Consider the following 16432-nt stretch of genomic DNA (forward strand, 5'->3'; position numbering starts at 1 on the left):
GGCGTCTCCTCTATACGCATGCGCAACGCGCTTCCGATGGGTCAGACGCAACTCTCCAGGTCAGCCACAACACTTATAACTAACTAAGTTACAGGCAATTTCTAAGGCTTAAGGAACAGAAATAAAAAAACACTTTATATTGTAAGGCGCCATTATATTTTATCGTATCACGTGGCTCGAATATCATCACGTGGTTGCTTATGATGGCAGGGTTTTGATCCAGCTATGCTGGTTCCCGTCAAATCACTGCGCGGAGGTTGAAAAAAATACTGTATCCCGCTGCCTTAGCAATCACGTGCGGAATGTTCGAAAATTATACTGTCCCATTCGCGCATGCGCAGTACGCAGTTATGCGTGTCTGTTGTATTTGGATAATTAAAATATCGATTGCAGCTGAAACTGTGCGGTAGAATAGATTAATGCCATTATTTAAGCTTTGACAGGAGTCAAAAAGAAAACCAATTTAGTATAAACGACACGCTTACCTCAAAGGCAACTTTAACCCAATGCTAATAACAATAAAGTTACAACGATTTACACTTCCAGTGTGTGTTCTTAAGGTGTTATGCATGACAAACACACAATCCGAAATACGTTTTGAATTCGTTCGATGCTTTAAACAAATATTTTACTGTTAAAAAAACCACCACGTCCATATTGTTGTCCCAAAATGTTTCGTCACCGAAATGACGTCACACAAGTACGTCATAAATTGCGTAATCAAGTGATGAAAATAAAATACGGAAAGCTGGTTCTGTATTATATTTTTTTTAAGAAATAATTGACGACTAAGAAAATTGATGGGATAAATTGATTACTAGGTCGGTGCCGAATAAAGCGAAGTTCATATTACTCTGCCCGTAAATCTGAACCACTCAACATATTAATGGTTGTTTATTGCTGAAATTAAATTCAATTATTGAATATTAAAATTGTTCATGGTTCATATAAATTGTTCATTTTTAAATAGTTTATTCGGTATAATAAAATAAATATTACATGTCTGACAGGGTGACAGTAAATTTGTCAACTTTCGGAAAAATACTGTCAACCTTGGCTTCGCCTCGGTTGACAGTATTTCCTCAAGTTGACAAATTTACTGTCACCCTGTCAGCCATGTAATATTTATATACTATCGCACTGTCGCCATCGTATTGTCGCATTGTCGTCATCGTACTATCGCGTTGTCGCAATCGCACTATCGCATTGTCGCGCATCGTACTATCGCATTGTCGTCATGGTACTATCGCATTGTCGCCATCGTACTATCGAACTATCGCATTGTCGCACTCTGTATTTTAATGTGTAACGACGTTGGTATAAACGGTATTCCGTATTTAATGCATTTTAATGCACTTTCTTTAATGCGGCGATGACAATACGTGAGCGCACTGTATTTTTGAAAACAACGAGTGGAACTATAGTCCTTCTGTTAACACGATAGAGAACAACTGTATTATATTCAGCGCTTTGATTGCCATCGACATCCTCACTCTCTTTCCAAAAAAAAATAAAGAAAGCTTCCGGTAATTGACGAAAACAACCGAACTGAAATGATTGGACGTTAACTTTTCTGATAGTGAAGGTTGAGGTCACTACACACGCCGTCCTTTGCGCGCCCCTTCGTCTTCAGTTATTGAGAAGTCTTCATACAGAAACATGTCTAAGACTAAGTGTTTTCTGGATGTGAGTGCCGACAAGACAGCTCTTGGAAGAATAGTAGTTGAGGTATGCTTTTACCTTTTTAGCACTTAGTCTTTACAATAGATATGTATTTCGCAAGTGTATTTATGAATAATTTCCGCCGGCCGGCTTCCTTGTGTCGTGAACGCCATGTTGGTTTGAAGAAAACAAAAACACAACAGTGTTCTTTAATTTCAAAGATATTCGTAGATGTAATTATTGCCGTTTGATTCGATATGCATGATTGCTTCTGTTGGATTTGTTTGTTACATAGAGTTTCTATGGTACTTGTATTGTAAACAACATTATAGTTTCTAAGCCGCTTTAGTCACGGAGAAGAAATGTCAAGGCCACTGACAAACGCCCTGTACAAGTTAAACCTGTTATAAGCCTTGCTTCATTCATATTTTTATAACTAAAGAAAACTAAAAATTTAGTGAAGTTTTAATGTAAGCAATATTTAATACTACAATTGGCATTAAAATTAACAAATAATAATTATTTTAAACTTATTTGTTCCACCACTTAATGTTCTTTAACACCATTCTACATAATTTTGCCATTTCAGCAAGAGATCGATTCATTTTATTTCTTTTTTATTACAGCTGAGGGGTGATGTTGTTCCTAAAACCGCAGGTAAAGTACAATTATGGCTTAGGATGTATCCATATTAGCTCAAATTTACATTGCACATTTCACTACACTGTTTTGTTTTCATGTTTTTTTAAAGCTATCAGATGCGTCTACAGTGATTTTTTTTGTTCGTTAAAAAATTGTACAGAAAACACTTCTAAATTTGCAGCATTTTTTTAGCAAAACAGCAACAACACTAATTTCTCAATTTTAGTCAATACACCGCAAATTTTCCCAATTCAAAGGTACCCGGCCCCATTCCCAAAATGCTGGAAAAAAACACTGGTCTAATGGCCCCGGTCATTATTATTTTAAGGTACTAACTGACTAATGGTATAGGGATTGGGTAATACAAACTTTGTACTGTATTGGTTGAAACTGTTAAATTGGCAGATATTGTAAAGCATTAATCTCTTAAGTGCAGTTAAGTGCCAAGTAGGTAATGAAACTTTCATAGCGTCATAGTACTCCTATAAATATGAGGTCGATTTACATCGACCTCATATCGTTTAACGTTATTTTGCAATAGCATCGTTCCGACATGAATTCATGTCGGAAGCTTTAACGGCATCAAATTCATATAACAGCACAGAATAATCATGCAATAAATTATTAAACATAAAATATAAACATTATTTTACTAATTGCATTAGAAAAATGTTTATACAAACTTACAAGTAATGATAGTCCAGACCTTAAAACACTACCACTGTTCAAATTCCATATTGTTGCCATATAGCACTGTGTAAATTGAAAGTTGCATAATGTTACCTCATTGGTCGGTTATAAATACATTGTTTCTCTATAAATAGTATTCGATTTAGACGAAAATAATAATTTACGTGGAATGTCATATTAGTTTTCCATTAAAACTTTGATCTTGCTGTGTGTGTTTATGGACGTTATTAATTATGTTATACTTATTTTTGTATTTCATTAAGAATTAGAACGTGTAGCCCTTTTTGTTAACTGTTTTTAGCAAACGATTCGCGGCTTAATAAGACACGGAAAATAGTTAAAGCGACACTTTTATTTAAAGGTTTAATGTGAACAATATTAAATGAAACCTTTTTTGGTATTAATATATTTTATTGACATGTTAAATTCGATACTTGAAAAGGTGTTTAGTCTTTAAAAAGATGTCGCTGATATTGTTAATTTCAATAACTGTTAATATGCTTAATGTTGTGTAAGAAATTGAATAGTTTCACTGAGTTTTATTCCCGCCTAAAATCCGATATCGTAAAACGCGCAACGGTTAAGAATAAGGTCAAAATAAGTTTAAGTATTCAGATCTGAATATCAGCAGCTATGCCAGCTGGGAGCCCCGTTTTGGCTTTAACAACCGCAAGCGAAACAACATACTTTTTTAAGTCTTGCACTTAGACTCCATGATCACAAGTATAGGTCCCTGCTGTGGCGTATGACACCATAGTGTTATTTGGTATTGGTCGGCACAGTATCTGATCATAACGAGACAATTGGTTTGTGCTGAACACAGGGGCAATAAAACCACAGATCTATCAATAAACAAGATTATTGAGATATCTTTTATTGAACACCGCGATAAAAATGCTCAAACCACGGACTCTAGATTACACGGATAAGAAACATGGCAACATTCTCAGAATCATCACTGCTATATGTGTAATCACCTAACAATTCGTCTAAAAATAATTTATATATTTGAGTTGAAGACGATGTACTGTTGTATAAGTCTGAATAAACTATCTGTCTGCCTGTCTAAATCAAAGCCGTCATCGTCCCAGTGAAAAAAAATCAGATTTTGAATAGTTGAACATGATGCCCTAATGTCAAAATACGAAATGACCCGCGTAACACCGACCGTGATTTTCAAGAATCTTTAATAAATTGATAATTTGAGTTAAATAACATTTCATATAATTATACATAATTCCCTCGTTGATAATTAACAGCAAACGATGAATGTTTTTGACACCCATTTTATTTCAAGTATGCATATACGCTGTTTCATCATAAATTTAACACCCTTTCTGTGTTATAAACAAGAGCTGACATAGTTAATTTATTAAGATTTATTTATAATAAGCTTTATTGATATGTTTCGTGAACAAAATACTACAATATATCATAAAAAATATAATAATCATGGCAAAGGAAATTCAATGGCCGGTTTCTAAACAAAAGCATAATCGCCAAGACCGTAGCATCAGTTCAGTGCGTTAGGAACGCGCGCTACTTTCTTCCGCCTTCATTCCTTAATTACTTTCGTTTTTAAACAATTTTTTTCTATCGTATACAGAATTCTATTCTCCTAAGCAAGATGTAATTTTTAAAACTGAACTCCAAATATAAACGCTACAAATTGGTATTAAGTACGAACATGTCAACCGTAAATCTAGATTCTAAAACTCCAAAACGGTATGACATTTGCAAAAGTTAAAGTTATAACTCACCGGGCTGTCGAAATCAGAAGAACGCTACAAATTGGTATTAAGTACGAACATGTCAACCGTAAATCTAGATTCTAAAACTCCAAAACGGTATGATATTTGAAAAAGTTAAAGTTATAACTCGCCGGGCTGTCGAAATCAGAAGAACGCTACAAATTGGTATTAAGTACGAACATGTCAACCGTAAATCTAGATTCTAAAACTCCAAAACGGTATGATATTTGAAAAAGTTAAAGTTATAACTCGCCGGGCTGAATTAATAAGCAACAAGATAACGTATACCGGTAAACCAATAATATCGGATGAATAGTTTTTGCATAAGATTGAATTTACTACAGTAAGGGTCAAATACTCGATTCATCTCCTAACAATATACACTCCGTGATACAACTGGTAGTTTTAACACACACATATAGGTTCCATTTAATTAAAGAGTACAGAAAGCTAAAAAGTGATGTGGTTTGTTGTACAACAACAATTGGTTATGTGTAACCTATTCAAAAAATAATTTCGTTCAAGATAATTCAATGTAATTCTATAAATGACAAACACACGAAGTGTGTTGTGTATGTTTATTTTTAAAAATGTACCTAAGTGGTTTAAAAGCACAATTTTTACACATTTAAGAGGTAATCGCTCACATATATGTCTAATTAATGATAATTTTATGCATTAGCAAAGATTTAACGAGAAAAACTGAAGTTTTAGTTGAACTCAATTTGCTATAGGAAAACGACGGTAGCCGTTTAGACGTAAGCGGGGTAGCTTACGTCTAATTATTTGGACTAAGCGTCATAGCCAGAGTCAATTGTTAATTGCCAAACTTTTGTATGCCCCTCCATAGAGAGGCATATAGAAGTCCCACTGTCTATCAATTTGTCCATCCAGCATTCTGTTTGCGGTAGTTATTTTACACAACACTTCCAAGATATTGAGCTGATATGTATGCCCCCTTTGGAAGAAAAGGGGGTAATTGATTGCTGGAAGTCGGTGGGTTGGTCTTATCAGAAGACCAGTTCCCTTCCGATCCATTACTTGTAAACAGATTAACCAATTGGCTTGATACTTCCCATTTGCCTTTGCCATTAGATTACCCCTTTTGAAATTGGAGTCACTAGGTCAAAGGTCACTGTTCCACAAAGAGTAAAAATTGTTTCCAATCAATAACTTGTAAGCGTAAGGACCGATTGGCTCGATACTTCCCATGTACATTTTGCGTTGAGCATTTGTTGGTCCCTATTGAAATTGGGGAAACTAGGTTGAAGGTCAAGGTCACTGTATCACTTAGTGTGAAATCGTTTCCGATCACTAACTCGTCAACTGATTCACTGATTGGCTTGATTCTTCCAATGTGCATTGGCCTTGGACAGTAGAGGACCCCTTTTGAAATTAGGGTCACTAGTTCAGAGGTCAAAATCACTGACATTAAGTGTTAAATTGGTTTCCATTGATATGTCATCAAAGGATTGAGTGATTGGCCTCATACTTTGCATATCCATTGACCTTGAATAGTAGATAATCCCTATTGAAATTTAGGTAAAACCATAAATGATCAAAGTCACTGAAATTGAATGTAAAGATCATGTCTGATATATAACCCGTTAGCTGATTGACATCCAAGAATTTCATAAACACATATGTTTAACATTTGTTAAAAGTATAAATAAAGTTGGGCATGTATTTTGCTATGAAAAGATTTGAAGAAATAGATGTACTATCTTGACGTACATCACCTGATGCCATTTGTGCGCAGAGTTGTTATGCTAGAAACTATGATGATTTCATGCAACATTTTATGAAAATTGGGACGAAGTGAAAGTTATTGTTTTGAAAATCAAATATATGAAAGTATAATAATATTGTTTTAAAACTTGTGCAGTTGTCTGCTTTGCTTCCCTTTGCAATTTATGTGGAAATTCAATGAAGAGGACCAACAAAACATATGGAATGTGCATACATTTGGATTATAAGGTCCCGACCGGTTTCATCGGAGGGGACTTATGGTTTTTGCTCCGTCTGTCAGTCAGTCAGTCTGTCACACTTTTCTGGATCCTGCGATAACTTTTAAAGTTCTATATATTTTTATGCCCCCCTTCGAAGAAGAGGGGGTATATTGCTTTGCTCATGTCGGTCGGTCCGTCCACCAGGTGGTTGTCAGACGATAACTCAAGAACGCTTGGGCCTAGGATCATGAAACTTCAAAGGTACATTGATCATGACTCGCAGATGACCCCTATTGATTTTCAGGTCACTAGGTCAAAGGTCAAGGTCACGGTGACCAGAAATAGTAAAACGGTTTTTGAATGATAACTCAAGAACGCATACGCCTAGGACCATGAAACTTCATGGGTAGATTGATCATGACTTGCAGATGACCCCTATTGATTTTGAGGTCACTAGGTCAAAGGTCAAGGTCACGGTGACCTGAAATAGTAAAATGGTTTCCGGATGATAACTCAAGAATGCATACGCCTAGGATAATGAAACTTCATGGGTAGATTGATCATGACTCGCAGATGACCCCTATTGATTTTGAGGTCACTAGGTCAAAGGTCAAGGTCACAGTGACCCGAAATAGTAAAATGGTTTTCGGATGATAACTCAAGAACCCATACGCCTAGGATCATGAAACTTCATGGGTACATTGATCATGACTTGCAGATGACCCCTATTGATTTTGAGGTCACAAGGTCACGGTGACCCGAAATAGTAAAATGATTTTCGGATGATAACTCAAGAACGCTTTTGCTTAGGATCATGACACTTCATAGGTACATTGATCGTGACTCGCAGATGACCCCTATTGATTTTCAGGTCACTAGGCCAAAGGTCAAGGTCATAGTGACAAAAATCGTATTCACACAATTGCTGCCACTACAACAAACAGCCCATATGGAGGGCATGCATGTTTTACAAACGGCCCTTGTTTCATAAAACTTGAAACATGGATAGATGGCAATATGGACATTATGCACGTCATTTCATTTCGTTCCTATGTCAAAAATTCTGGTTGCTATGGCAACAATCCTGCGTTCAGGTTTCGAAAAATGCTCATAACTTCAATGTCCCTTGAGATATAACCTTCATATTTGGTATGGATGTGTATATGGACAAGGCCTTTCCATACGCACACAAATTTTGACCCCTGTGACCTTGACCTTTAACTTAGGGTCTGTGTTTAGGTTTCAAAAAATGCTCATAACTTCTATCAAAGCATTTATAGGGGGCATATGTCATCCTATGGTGATAGCTCTTGTTTCACTTAGATTTTTAACCAGGTTTTCCGAAGGAAAAAACTGGTTATTAGATTGGCGAATGCGGGCGGGCTGGCTGGCGGGCTGGCGGAATAAGCTTGTCCGGGCCATAACTATGTCGTTCATTGTCAGATTTTAAAATCATTTGGCACATTTGTTTACCATCATTGGACGGTGTGTCGCGCGAAATAATTACGTCGATATCTCTAAGGTCAAGGTCACACTTTGAGTTCAAAGGTCAAAAATGGCCATAAATGAGCTTGTCCGAGCCATAACTATGTCGTTCATCGTCAGATTTTAAAATCATTTGACACATTTGTTCACCATCATTGGACGGTGTGTCGCGCGAAATAATTACGTCGATATCTCCAAGGTCAAGGTCACACTTTGAGTTCAAAGGTCAAAAATGGCCATAAATGAGCTTGTCCTGGCCATAACTATGTCATTCATTGTGAGATTTTAAAATCATTTGGCACATTTGTTCACCATCATGGGACGGTGTGTCCCACGAAAGAATCACGTCAATATCTCCAATGTCAAGGTCGCCACGACTAAAAATAGATTTAAAAAAAAAAAAACTTACAAAGGGGGTTAATTTTTTTTGGTCATTTCAAAAGTTCAGTTTGAGTTTTCTCCCTTTATCAGATTTTTTTTTCACAATGAAAACCTGGTTTTGTGACAATTTTGTCCCTTGTCTATAATATAAAGCATACCACCTCAAATATTTTCTATGTCCCTTGACATATTACTTTTATAATTTGCATACTTCTTTACCAACATGACCCCAATCTATAAACAAGAGCAGACAACTGTATCAAGCATTTTGTAAGAATTATGGCCCTTTTCACTTAGAATATGCATATTATTGATAAATTTATGTTTAAGTTTGCGTACCACCTCAAATATTTTCTATGTCCTTTGACATATTACTTTCATATTTATGCCTCCCTTCAAAGAAGAGGGGGTATATTGTTTTGCACATGTCCGTCCGTATGTCTGTCCGTCCACCAGATAGTTTCCAGATGATAACTGAAGAACGCTAAGGCCAAGGATCATGAAACTTCATAGGTACATTGATCATGACTCACAGATGACCCCTATTGATTTTCAGGCCACTAGGTCAAAGGTCACGGTGACCCGAAATAGTAAAATGGTTTCCGGATGATAACTCAAGAACGCTGCCTAGGATCATGAAACTTCATAGGTACATTGATCATGACTCGCAGATGACCCCTATTGATTTTCAGGTCACTAGGTTAAAGTTCAAGGTAAGCCGAAATAGTAAAATGGTTTCTGGATGATAACTAAAGAATGCTTATGCCTAGGATCATTAAACTTCATAGGTACATTGATCATGACTCAGAGCTCTAGATAAGGTTTCAAGTCAATTAGTTTTCACTACAAGATTTTTTTCGCAATTAGTTTTTTTCCAAAATTAATCATTTTCAAATAGTTTTTTTTCTTACAATGAAACCATGTAGAAGTGGCAGAAAGTGTATTATTTTCAGCTTCTCTATGTTCTGTACTTTTGTTGTGCTTGACTATGGTGTCTCTTTAAATGTTGCACGAGCCCTCTCTCGCCCAGACAGACGCCACATTGTGTTTTATACAAGAAGAACACCTCAAATGGATATCGGCATCCGAGCCTTTAATCTGTAACCAGGGAAAGCCATTTTCCATGCTGAGATCTGTTTTTGCGTGATACGGCGATGTTTGGGTTTGGAGATCTTTGATTCCACCGTTTTTGACACTATATAAGATAATAGACTGCCAACAATTGACTTTGGACTTTGTTCTCGTCGTGAAATGAAACTAAGTATACTTGGCGAATGAAGTTTCTTTTGAACTTGTCCACGCTTTACAGCCGCCATGTTCAATTTTGTAAACAGAACAGCGGAAACGGAAATGCGAATATTATTGGTTACAATCAACTTATTCGCGGACACGTTATTGGAAATCTGGTTATCATTTTACTTTCGCTGCGCAGAACTCGGAAATTCTGTACGATAAAAAAGCCGGTCATAATTCGGATCTGTCTCAATTCGTTTTGATACGATGGATTTTGATTTTCTTTTCGTTTTTCTTTAAAAACAAATCGTATTAACGATAAAAAGATGCTTATCTGGAGCTCTGATGACTCGCAGATGACCCCTATTGTCTTTCAGGTCACTAGGTCAAAGGTCAAGGTCATGGTGACTCAACTTAGAAAAATGGGTTCTGGATGATAACTCAAGACTAAGCCTAGGATCATGAAACTTCATAGGTAAATTGATCATGACTCGCAGATGACCCCTTTAGTCTTTCAGGTCACTAGGTCAAAGGTCACGGTGACTTGACACAGTAAAATGGTTTCCGGATGATAACTCAAGAAAGCTTACGCCTAGGATCATGAAACTTCATAGGTACATTGATCATGACTCGCAGATGACCCCTATTGATTTTCAGGTCACTAGGTCAAAGGTCAAGGTCACAGTGCCATAAAACGAATTCACACAATGGCTGCCACTACAACTGACAGCCCATATGGGGGGCATGCATGTTTTACAAACAACCCTTGTTTGCATACTTCTTTACCAACATGACCCCAATCTATAAACAGTTTTGTGTTTTGGTCCATTTTACTCCTAAAGTATCATAGCTATTGCTTTATAGACTTGGAAACTCGCTAACTATTGTAAGGGGACTGTACAGGGCAAGTTGCATAACTCTGGTTGGCTTTTTAACGGAATTATGGCCACTTTTTGTCTTTGTAACTTTGAATACCGTAAAACGTTGTGTATAACGCGCATTTATGTATAACGCGCATCTACGTTTTAAAGCTAAAAAATCGGGAAAAAAAGTTTTTGAAGCAAAAAAATCGGGGGAAAAATTCCGATCTTACGTATTCTTTTATTGCTTCAATTATAAATTATTTTTACGACGATAACGATACAACTAGTTGGTGTTTTTTTTTAATCATATTATGGGTAAAAATAAATGTTTGGATTTAAATGAATTATATATGAAATGCACACTTTCCACGAGGATACCATCAAGGTTTTCATCATATGTCTCCGAAGTAACTGTCCACGATTTTATCGTGGAGTACACATAACGGATGGATTAGTTATAACTAAGAAACTGACATTATTGATTGGTATTGTCACCTGGTTATTCATGCATGACTAATTCACAACCGCGCTTTTTATTTACAATGCCGATATCATGCGTTCTTTTCGAGTGTCTAAAATTGACAGGAGACTTTAACGACTCAAACTTCTCAACACCATCACGACATTACCCGCGATAAACAAACAATGGAGGTGTGAAGCCGTTTGCCGGTTCGCATGTTTTGATAATAGCCCAGCTACACAAAACTTGACAGGTGACTCAAATTGCTCAATAATCACATCCTCAATCTTGACAAGACGTATGAAAACGTGTAAACAAACACAGCATCAATTTTATTAACACATTTGAAAAGCAAGAAAAATAATCTTAAATATATCGGGAAATACCTTGCCGACATACTATTGTAAATCGACAAGTGCCCCCAAATAAATTGTGTAACCCTAGTACAGTAGGGTATAATATTGTGGGAAAAGTAAACAATAACATTAAATAAAAATGGCTTCCTCGTTTTTCATTCTCTTCTTCAAATTTATTTGATTTCAGCTCTGTACGTACCTGAAAAAGATAGAAAATATATATGTTAACTTTATAATGTTTGTTCATCTTATTCAGATCGTCAATATAACACTATTATTAACATAGTTACAGTTAAAACACCGGAAAACAGAATGATGCGAATTACCGCTACTGGGTAACTGACAGCGAAAAAATGTCTTGGCATGGCTGTAGTTGTGCAAAACGTGCATCAAGTTTTTAAAATGAAATTTTGTGTAAAAAAGTGCGCCTTATACACAACTTTTTACGGTATTATTTTTTTACTTTGTGTTTAGATCCACTTAACTTCTAAAGTATCAAGGCTATTGCTTTCAAACTTCAAATACTTTCTTACTATCATGATGTTTCTGTACCTGGCAAGTTGAATTTGACCTTGACCTTTGAATGACCTTCACTCTCGTGGTCAAATTAATCAATTTTGCTTAAATTGCCAGAACTTCTTTATTTAAGATCAGATTTGATTCATGCTTTGTCAAAACAACACTTACCTGACATTCCACAATGGACACAACCCAAACCATCCCCCCCCCCCCACCCCCCACCAAAAAAAAATATTTCTTTTTTTCTTTTTTTTGAAAGATCGTCTATTAAATGACCACACACCCACATTATACCCCCTCTCCATGATGTCTGTCAAATACTCGAATAGTTGAGCGCGCTGTCCTCTGACAGCTCTTGTTTATTCAATCTTTGTTAGAATGTTTATCATGACAGAATGTAGGAACATTGGAATCTTAGTCTAAACTCTGGTGGGTTCAATAAAAAATCAACTTAATGGCACTTTTAATTGCAAAATAATTGCCAGTGAATAATCTTAGTTATTCATATATGTCGGTTTATAATTTCAGAGAACTTCAGAGCATTGTGTACTGGAGAAAAAGGCTTTGGATTCAAGGGCAGTTCGTTCCATAGAGTCATTCCAGGTTTCATGTGCCAGGGAGGCGACTTTACCAACCATAACGGCACTGGTGGCAAGAGCATCTATGGGGAAAAATTCAAGGATGAAAACTTTACATTGAAGCACACTGGGGCTGGTAATGTTTTGTATTTTAAATTGCAAGACATTCTCTTTTAAGCGCCCGCTTTTAAGTTTTAAGGGTGCATATAGATCACTGTTTTCACAGGCCATTTAACAGTCCTTCTCCAGGGCACTTGAATTTGGAATCAGAGTCCACAGGGCGCTTGAAATGTGCTGATTAGTGTATTTTTCAGTAACTGTCACTAGCCATTCTTATGATTATTGTCAAAACATCAGAACAACAACCCTAATTTTTAATGGTATTGCATTACCTATGTTAATTGTTTACCTTACTTCAGATTATTATAAATAAATTGTCCAGCAAATCACTTGAAGACTTACCCAGTAAAAGGAAAACAATGTTTCATTTGAATCTCGTGGGATCTTTCATCCATAAAATATGGTATGTCAGACACTGTTATGGGAAATTCAACAGGGTTGTTCCAGGAGAGTTGTCCTCCATGAATTAATTAAAGGTTTTAATGTGTACATATGTGACCTGTGTTGGAAATTATCAAATATTTTCAATTATCAACAGTTTTAATTACGTTTGTAGGAATAAAATATCAATGTTTCATTAAGTTCTTTTATTCCTCAGAAGCTCACCTCCATATGGTTACTTTCTTAGGGCCAAAGGTCATCTTGTTTTCCAAATATTGGAAATTTGCTTGCAAGTAAATATTTTCATGTAAACAAAAGCTGGTTTACATTTAAATACGACCCCATGTTATGTTAATATGTATTAATTTTTTCTAGAAAAGTAGTTTTTGTTTTATTGTGTTAAAAAGTTCAAGCTTGAAAGTAATGTCTTCAAACAATCATTTTCATAATTGTTGATTTAAAAGACTGAATTCTTATGCTTGTAGGTATTCTGTCTATGGCAAATGCTGGACCAAACACAAATGGCTCACAGTTTTTCTTGTGCACTGCAAAGACTGACTGGTAAGAATATTTATGTGCACACTTTTGTGTTTTAGTAATTAAAGTCATTGCAATTGTTTCTTGAACTGAACAATTCCGTTCTTAAATGGTCTTTTGATCTGAGCTGAAGTGCAACATTCAGTGATATATTTGAATGACCAGCTATATTGTTATCCCCCGCCATAGGCGGAGGGATATTGTTTTGGCGTTGTCCGTCCATCCGTCTTTCCGCCTGTCCATCCGGAGCAATATCTTGGAAGTGCTTTGGCGGATTTCATTGAAACTTGGTATGAGTATATATATATGGATAATAGGATGATGCACGCTAAATGGCATTGTACACCATCTGTTAATAATGGAGTTATGGCCCTTTTTATCTTGAAAAAATGCTTTTTTGAGTGTCAAATGTAACACTTTGGTGTCTAGCAGCATATTGGCGGGGGATATCAATTCAACGAATTTGCTTGTTTTGCTTACTTTACCATGATATAAGGATTTTACCTTTTGAATCAAATATATAGGCCTTAAATAAAAAGGACATTTGCAGATCACTGAGTTGAGTGAATACCGGAAGTGTTTTATGGATCAAAGATATGTCCTTTTCCCCTGCCTCTTGTTTTTATAAGTAAGCATCTTAAAAACATTCCAGGTTTCATGTCCCAGGGAGCATGAAAAGCAAATTTTCTTCCACATGCAACTTTTTATTACTTTTAACAGTCTTAACATTTTGTTTTCCAAACTAATGCAAAATAATTTAAGCTTGAATGGGGACTTTTATAAATTCTCAAATTTGGGGCACTTTGCCAAATTTGTTTTCTCTGGTAATATAGCCTTAGTTGGGTCCGAGTGAAATGAACTCTGAATATTCATCCACCAAAATCCTTAGTTAACTAGACAAATGGTTGATGTTTAAATGGAGCTTGAACACTTTTTTGTTGGTTATAGCAGTCTCATTCTGCAGAATAAGGGTGTAGGGGGACCCATTCCCAATGGAAAAAGGATATATTTTTCCCAAATGAGACCAAAAATTCCTAATTAAAGGTTTCGAAAAAAGATTTTTTGTAATAGGTGCGAACATTTCACTTGTCTCCAAATCCAGCTTTGTAAGTTGAATTTTAGAAAATATAATATTGAAATCACATCAGATTCAAAGTACATGTAAGCATAAAATCATAACAATTTATTTCCCAATTTTAAGTAAAAAAAGACGCATTTTTTTGCAATCCAAAGGGACCTGGCCCCATTCCCAAAATATTGGGAAAAAACACTGGAATGGAAACAGGCTAAATAAAAATTGAGGTTATAGTCCCTGGCAGCTAAATCGGATAACGAAAACTTGCTTATCTTTACTTACGACAGGATAGCTCCTGAAGAGACTGCGCAGGCTGGTCTAGAGCCAATCTGTTTGCATATGGCACAATAATTTTTTAGCATAAACACAGTATGGTCTGATTTCAGGCTGGATGGCAAGCACGTTGTGTTTGGTCAGGTGGTGGAGGGGATGGACGTGGTGAAGAAGGTTGAGGGCTATGGCTCCCAGAACGGCAAGACAAAAGAGAAGATCACCATCACCAACTGTGGTCAGCTTTGAACACACATAGATTCTCTCAACAACCCATAATGAAAGTGTTCAACATTTCAACAATGACATTTTCTTGTGTCAGTGCAACAGATTAAACTTAATAACTGCAATTTAAACGTTGTTTGTATCAACAAAGGAACACTCCTCATGCTCTTATTATTGTTTCTGTGCTTATTGTAAATCCTTATGTAGTTCTATATTGTTCATTGTGATTCCTGATCAAATACTGTTTTGATCAACATAGAAAAAGTCCCAAGTTGTCGGATTTGCCATTTGATATCCAACTTTTTGTAGACCTGAATGTTCATAGTGTAAGAACAAACTGTTTGAAAAGGAAATCTCAGTAAATCAAGTGAAATAAAGTTCTTTTGATAAAATGTGGGTTTGTTGTTTTGAGATTGTTTATCATGTATGTATGTGTAATATTTCATATATAAATTATCCAGTCTCCCCTAGATGTGCATGATACATCAGAATACATTCCAACTGTATATTTTATAATATTACTGTTTTGCGATATTTAACTTCCTACTATTTAACTTCCTACAATAGGCCAAAGCTTAACATTTTGCAAAGCAGTTTGGTTTTTAATGCAAGAGATTGTTTTATTAGAATTAAGTGTCCGTAATTGATATGCATGTATCATGTTGTTTTTCGGAGAGATAACTCGTTAATATTTGCATTAAATCTTTGATACCTTGTATTTCAATACTCTACCAGGACTCTGCAGGAAATGTTAAGTTTTAATCAGTAATTCATAATTCTAACCCTTGACCTGTGCACTTATTGGGATATTAAAAAGAGCACATGTATTATTTAGTTAAACTATAAAGAAAACCTCAAATATCTCTGTTTCATGTTCAAACACAGTGGCTCTATCCTTGTAAAATTTTTATTTACAATGTGCATAAATGTTTTATTTGCCCTCTTGTGTATTAAGTAATGCTAACATGGTACATACTGATCTTATAGACTATAAACACTAGTTGTAAATACCTGGAAACCATCAATATCATGTCCGAAACTCTGTTGCTCTCGTGCATGGCCTTTAAAACAAGAATATCAGTGAAACTGATGGATGCTCCTCGATGATGGGCTTTGTCAATCTATGTGTTAATAACCACCTAAAAAAAATCTATTATTAGCCTCAGTGACCTTGACCCCAGTGACCTCAAACCTCGTCGGAAGGTAGAGGTCCATGCAAGGTACCTAAATGCCAAATATGAAAGCGATTTGTTAA

General features: G+C 35.9%; 1 protein-coding gene across 1 annotated transcript; it reads left to right on the forward strand.

Annotated features, from left to right (window-relative positions):
* Positions 1 to 1563: 1563 nt before the first annotated feature.
* LOC127868575 (peptidyl-prolyl cis-trans isomerase-like) lies at positions 1564 to 15569 on the forward strand. The gene is made up of 5 exons (XM_052410452.1): positions 1564 to 1728; positions 2289 to 2319; positions 12520 to 12705; positions 13556 to 13631; positions 15069 to 15569. Exons 1-5 carry the CDS (start codon positions 1660 to 1662, stop codon positions 15199 to 15201), a joined length of 495 nt encoding a protein of 164 aa, XP_052266412.1. The 5' UTR covers positions 1564 to 1659; the 3' UTR covers positions 15202 to 15569.
* Positions 15570 to 16432: the final 863 nt, after the last annotated feature.

This window comes from Dreissena polymorpha, chromosome 2 (assembly GCF_020536995.1).
Source record: "Dreissena polymorpha isolate Duluth1 chromosome 2, UMN_Dpol_1.0, whole genome shotgun sequence".
Lineage (NCBI taxonomy): Eukaryota > Metazoa > Mollusca > Bivalvia > Myida > Dreissenidae > Dreissena > Dreissena polymorpha.

What these genes read in the sequence shown, in the direction of transcription:
- LOC127868575 (XM_052410452.1), top strand. Translation starts at nt 1,660, where the DNA reads ATGTCTAAGACTAAGTGTTTTCTGGATGTGAGTGCCGACAAGACAGCT. An exon ending in TTGGAAGAATAGTAGTTGAG is followed by an intron (nt 1,729 to 2,288) that starts GTATGCTTTTAC and finishes TTTTTATTACAG; the next exon opens with CTGAGGGGTGATGTTGTTCC. An exon ending in ATTGAAGCACACTGGGGCTG is followed by an intron (nt 12,706 to 13,555) that starts GTAATGTTTTGT and finishes TTATGCTTGTAG; the next exon opens with GTATTCTGTCTATGGCAAAT.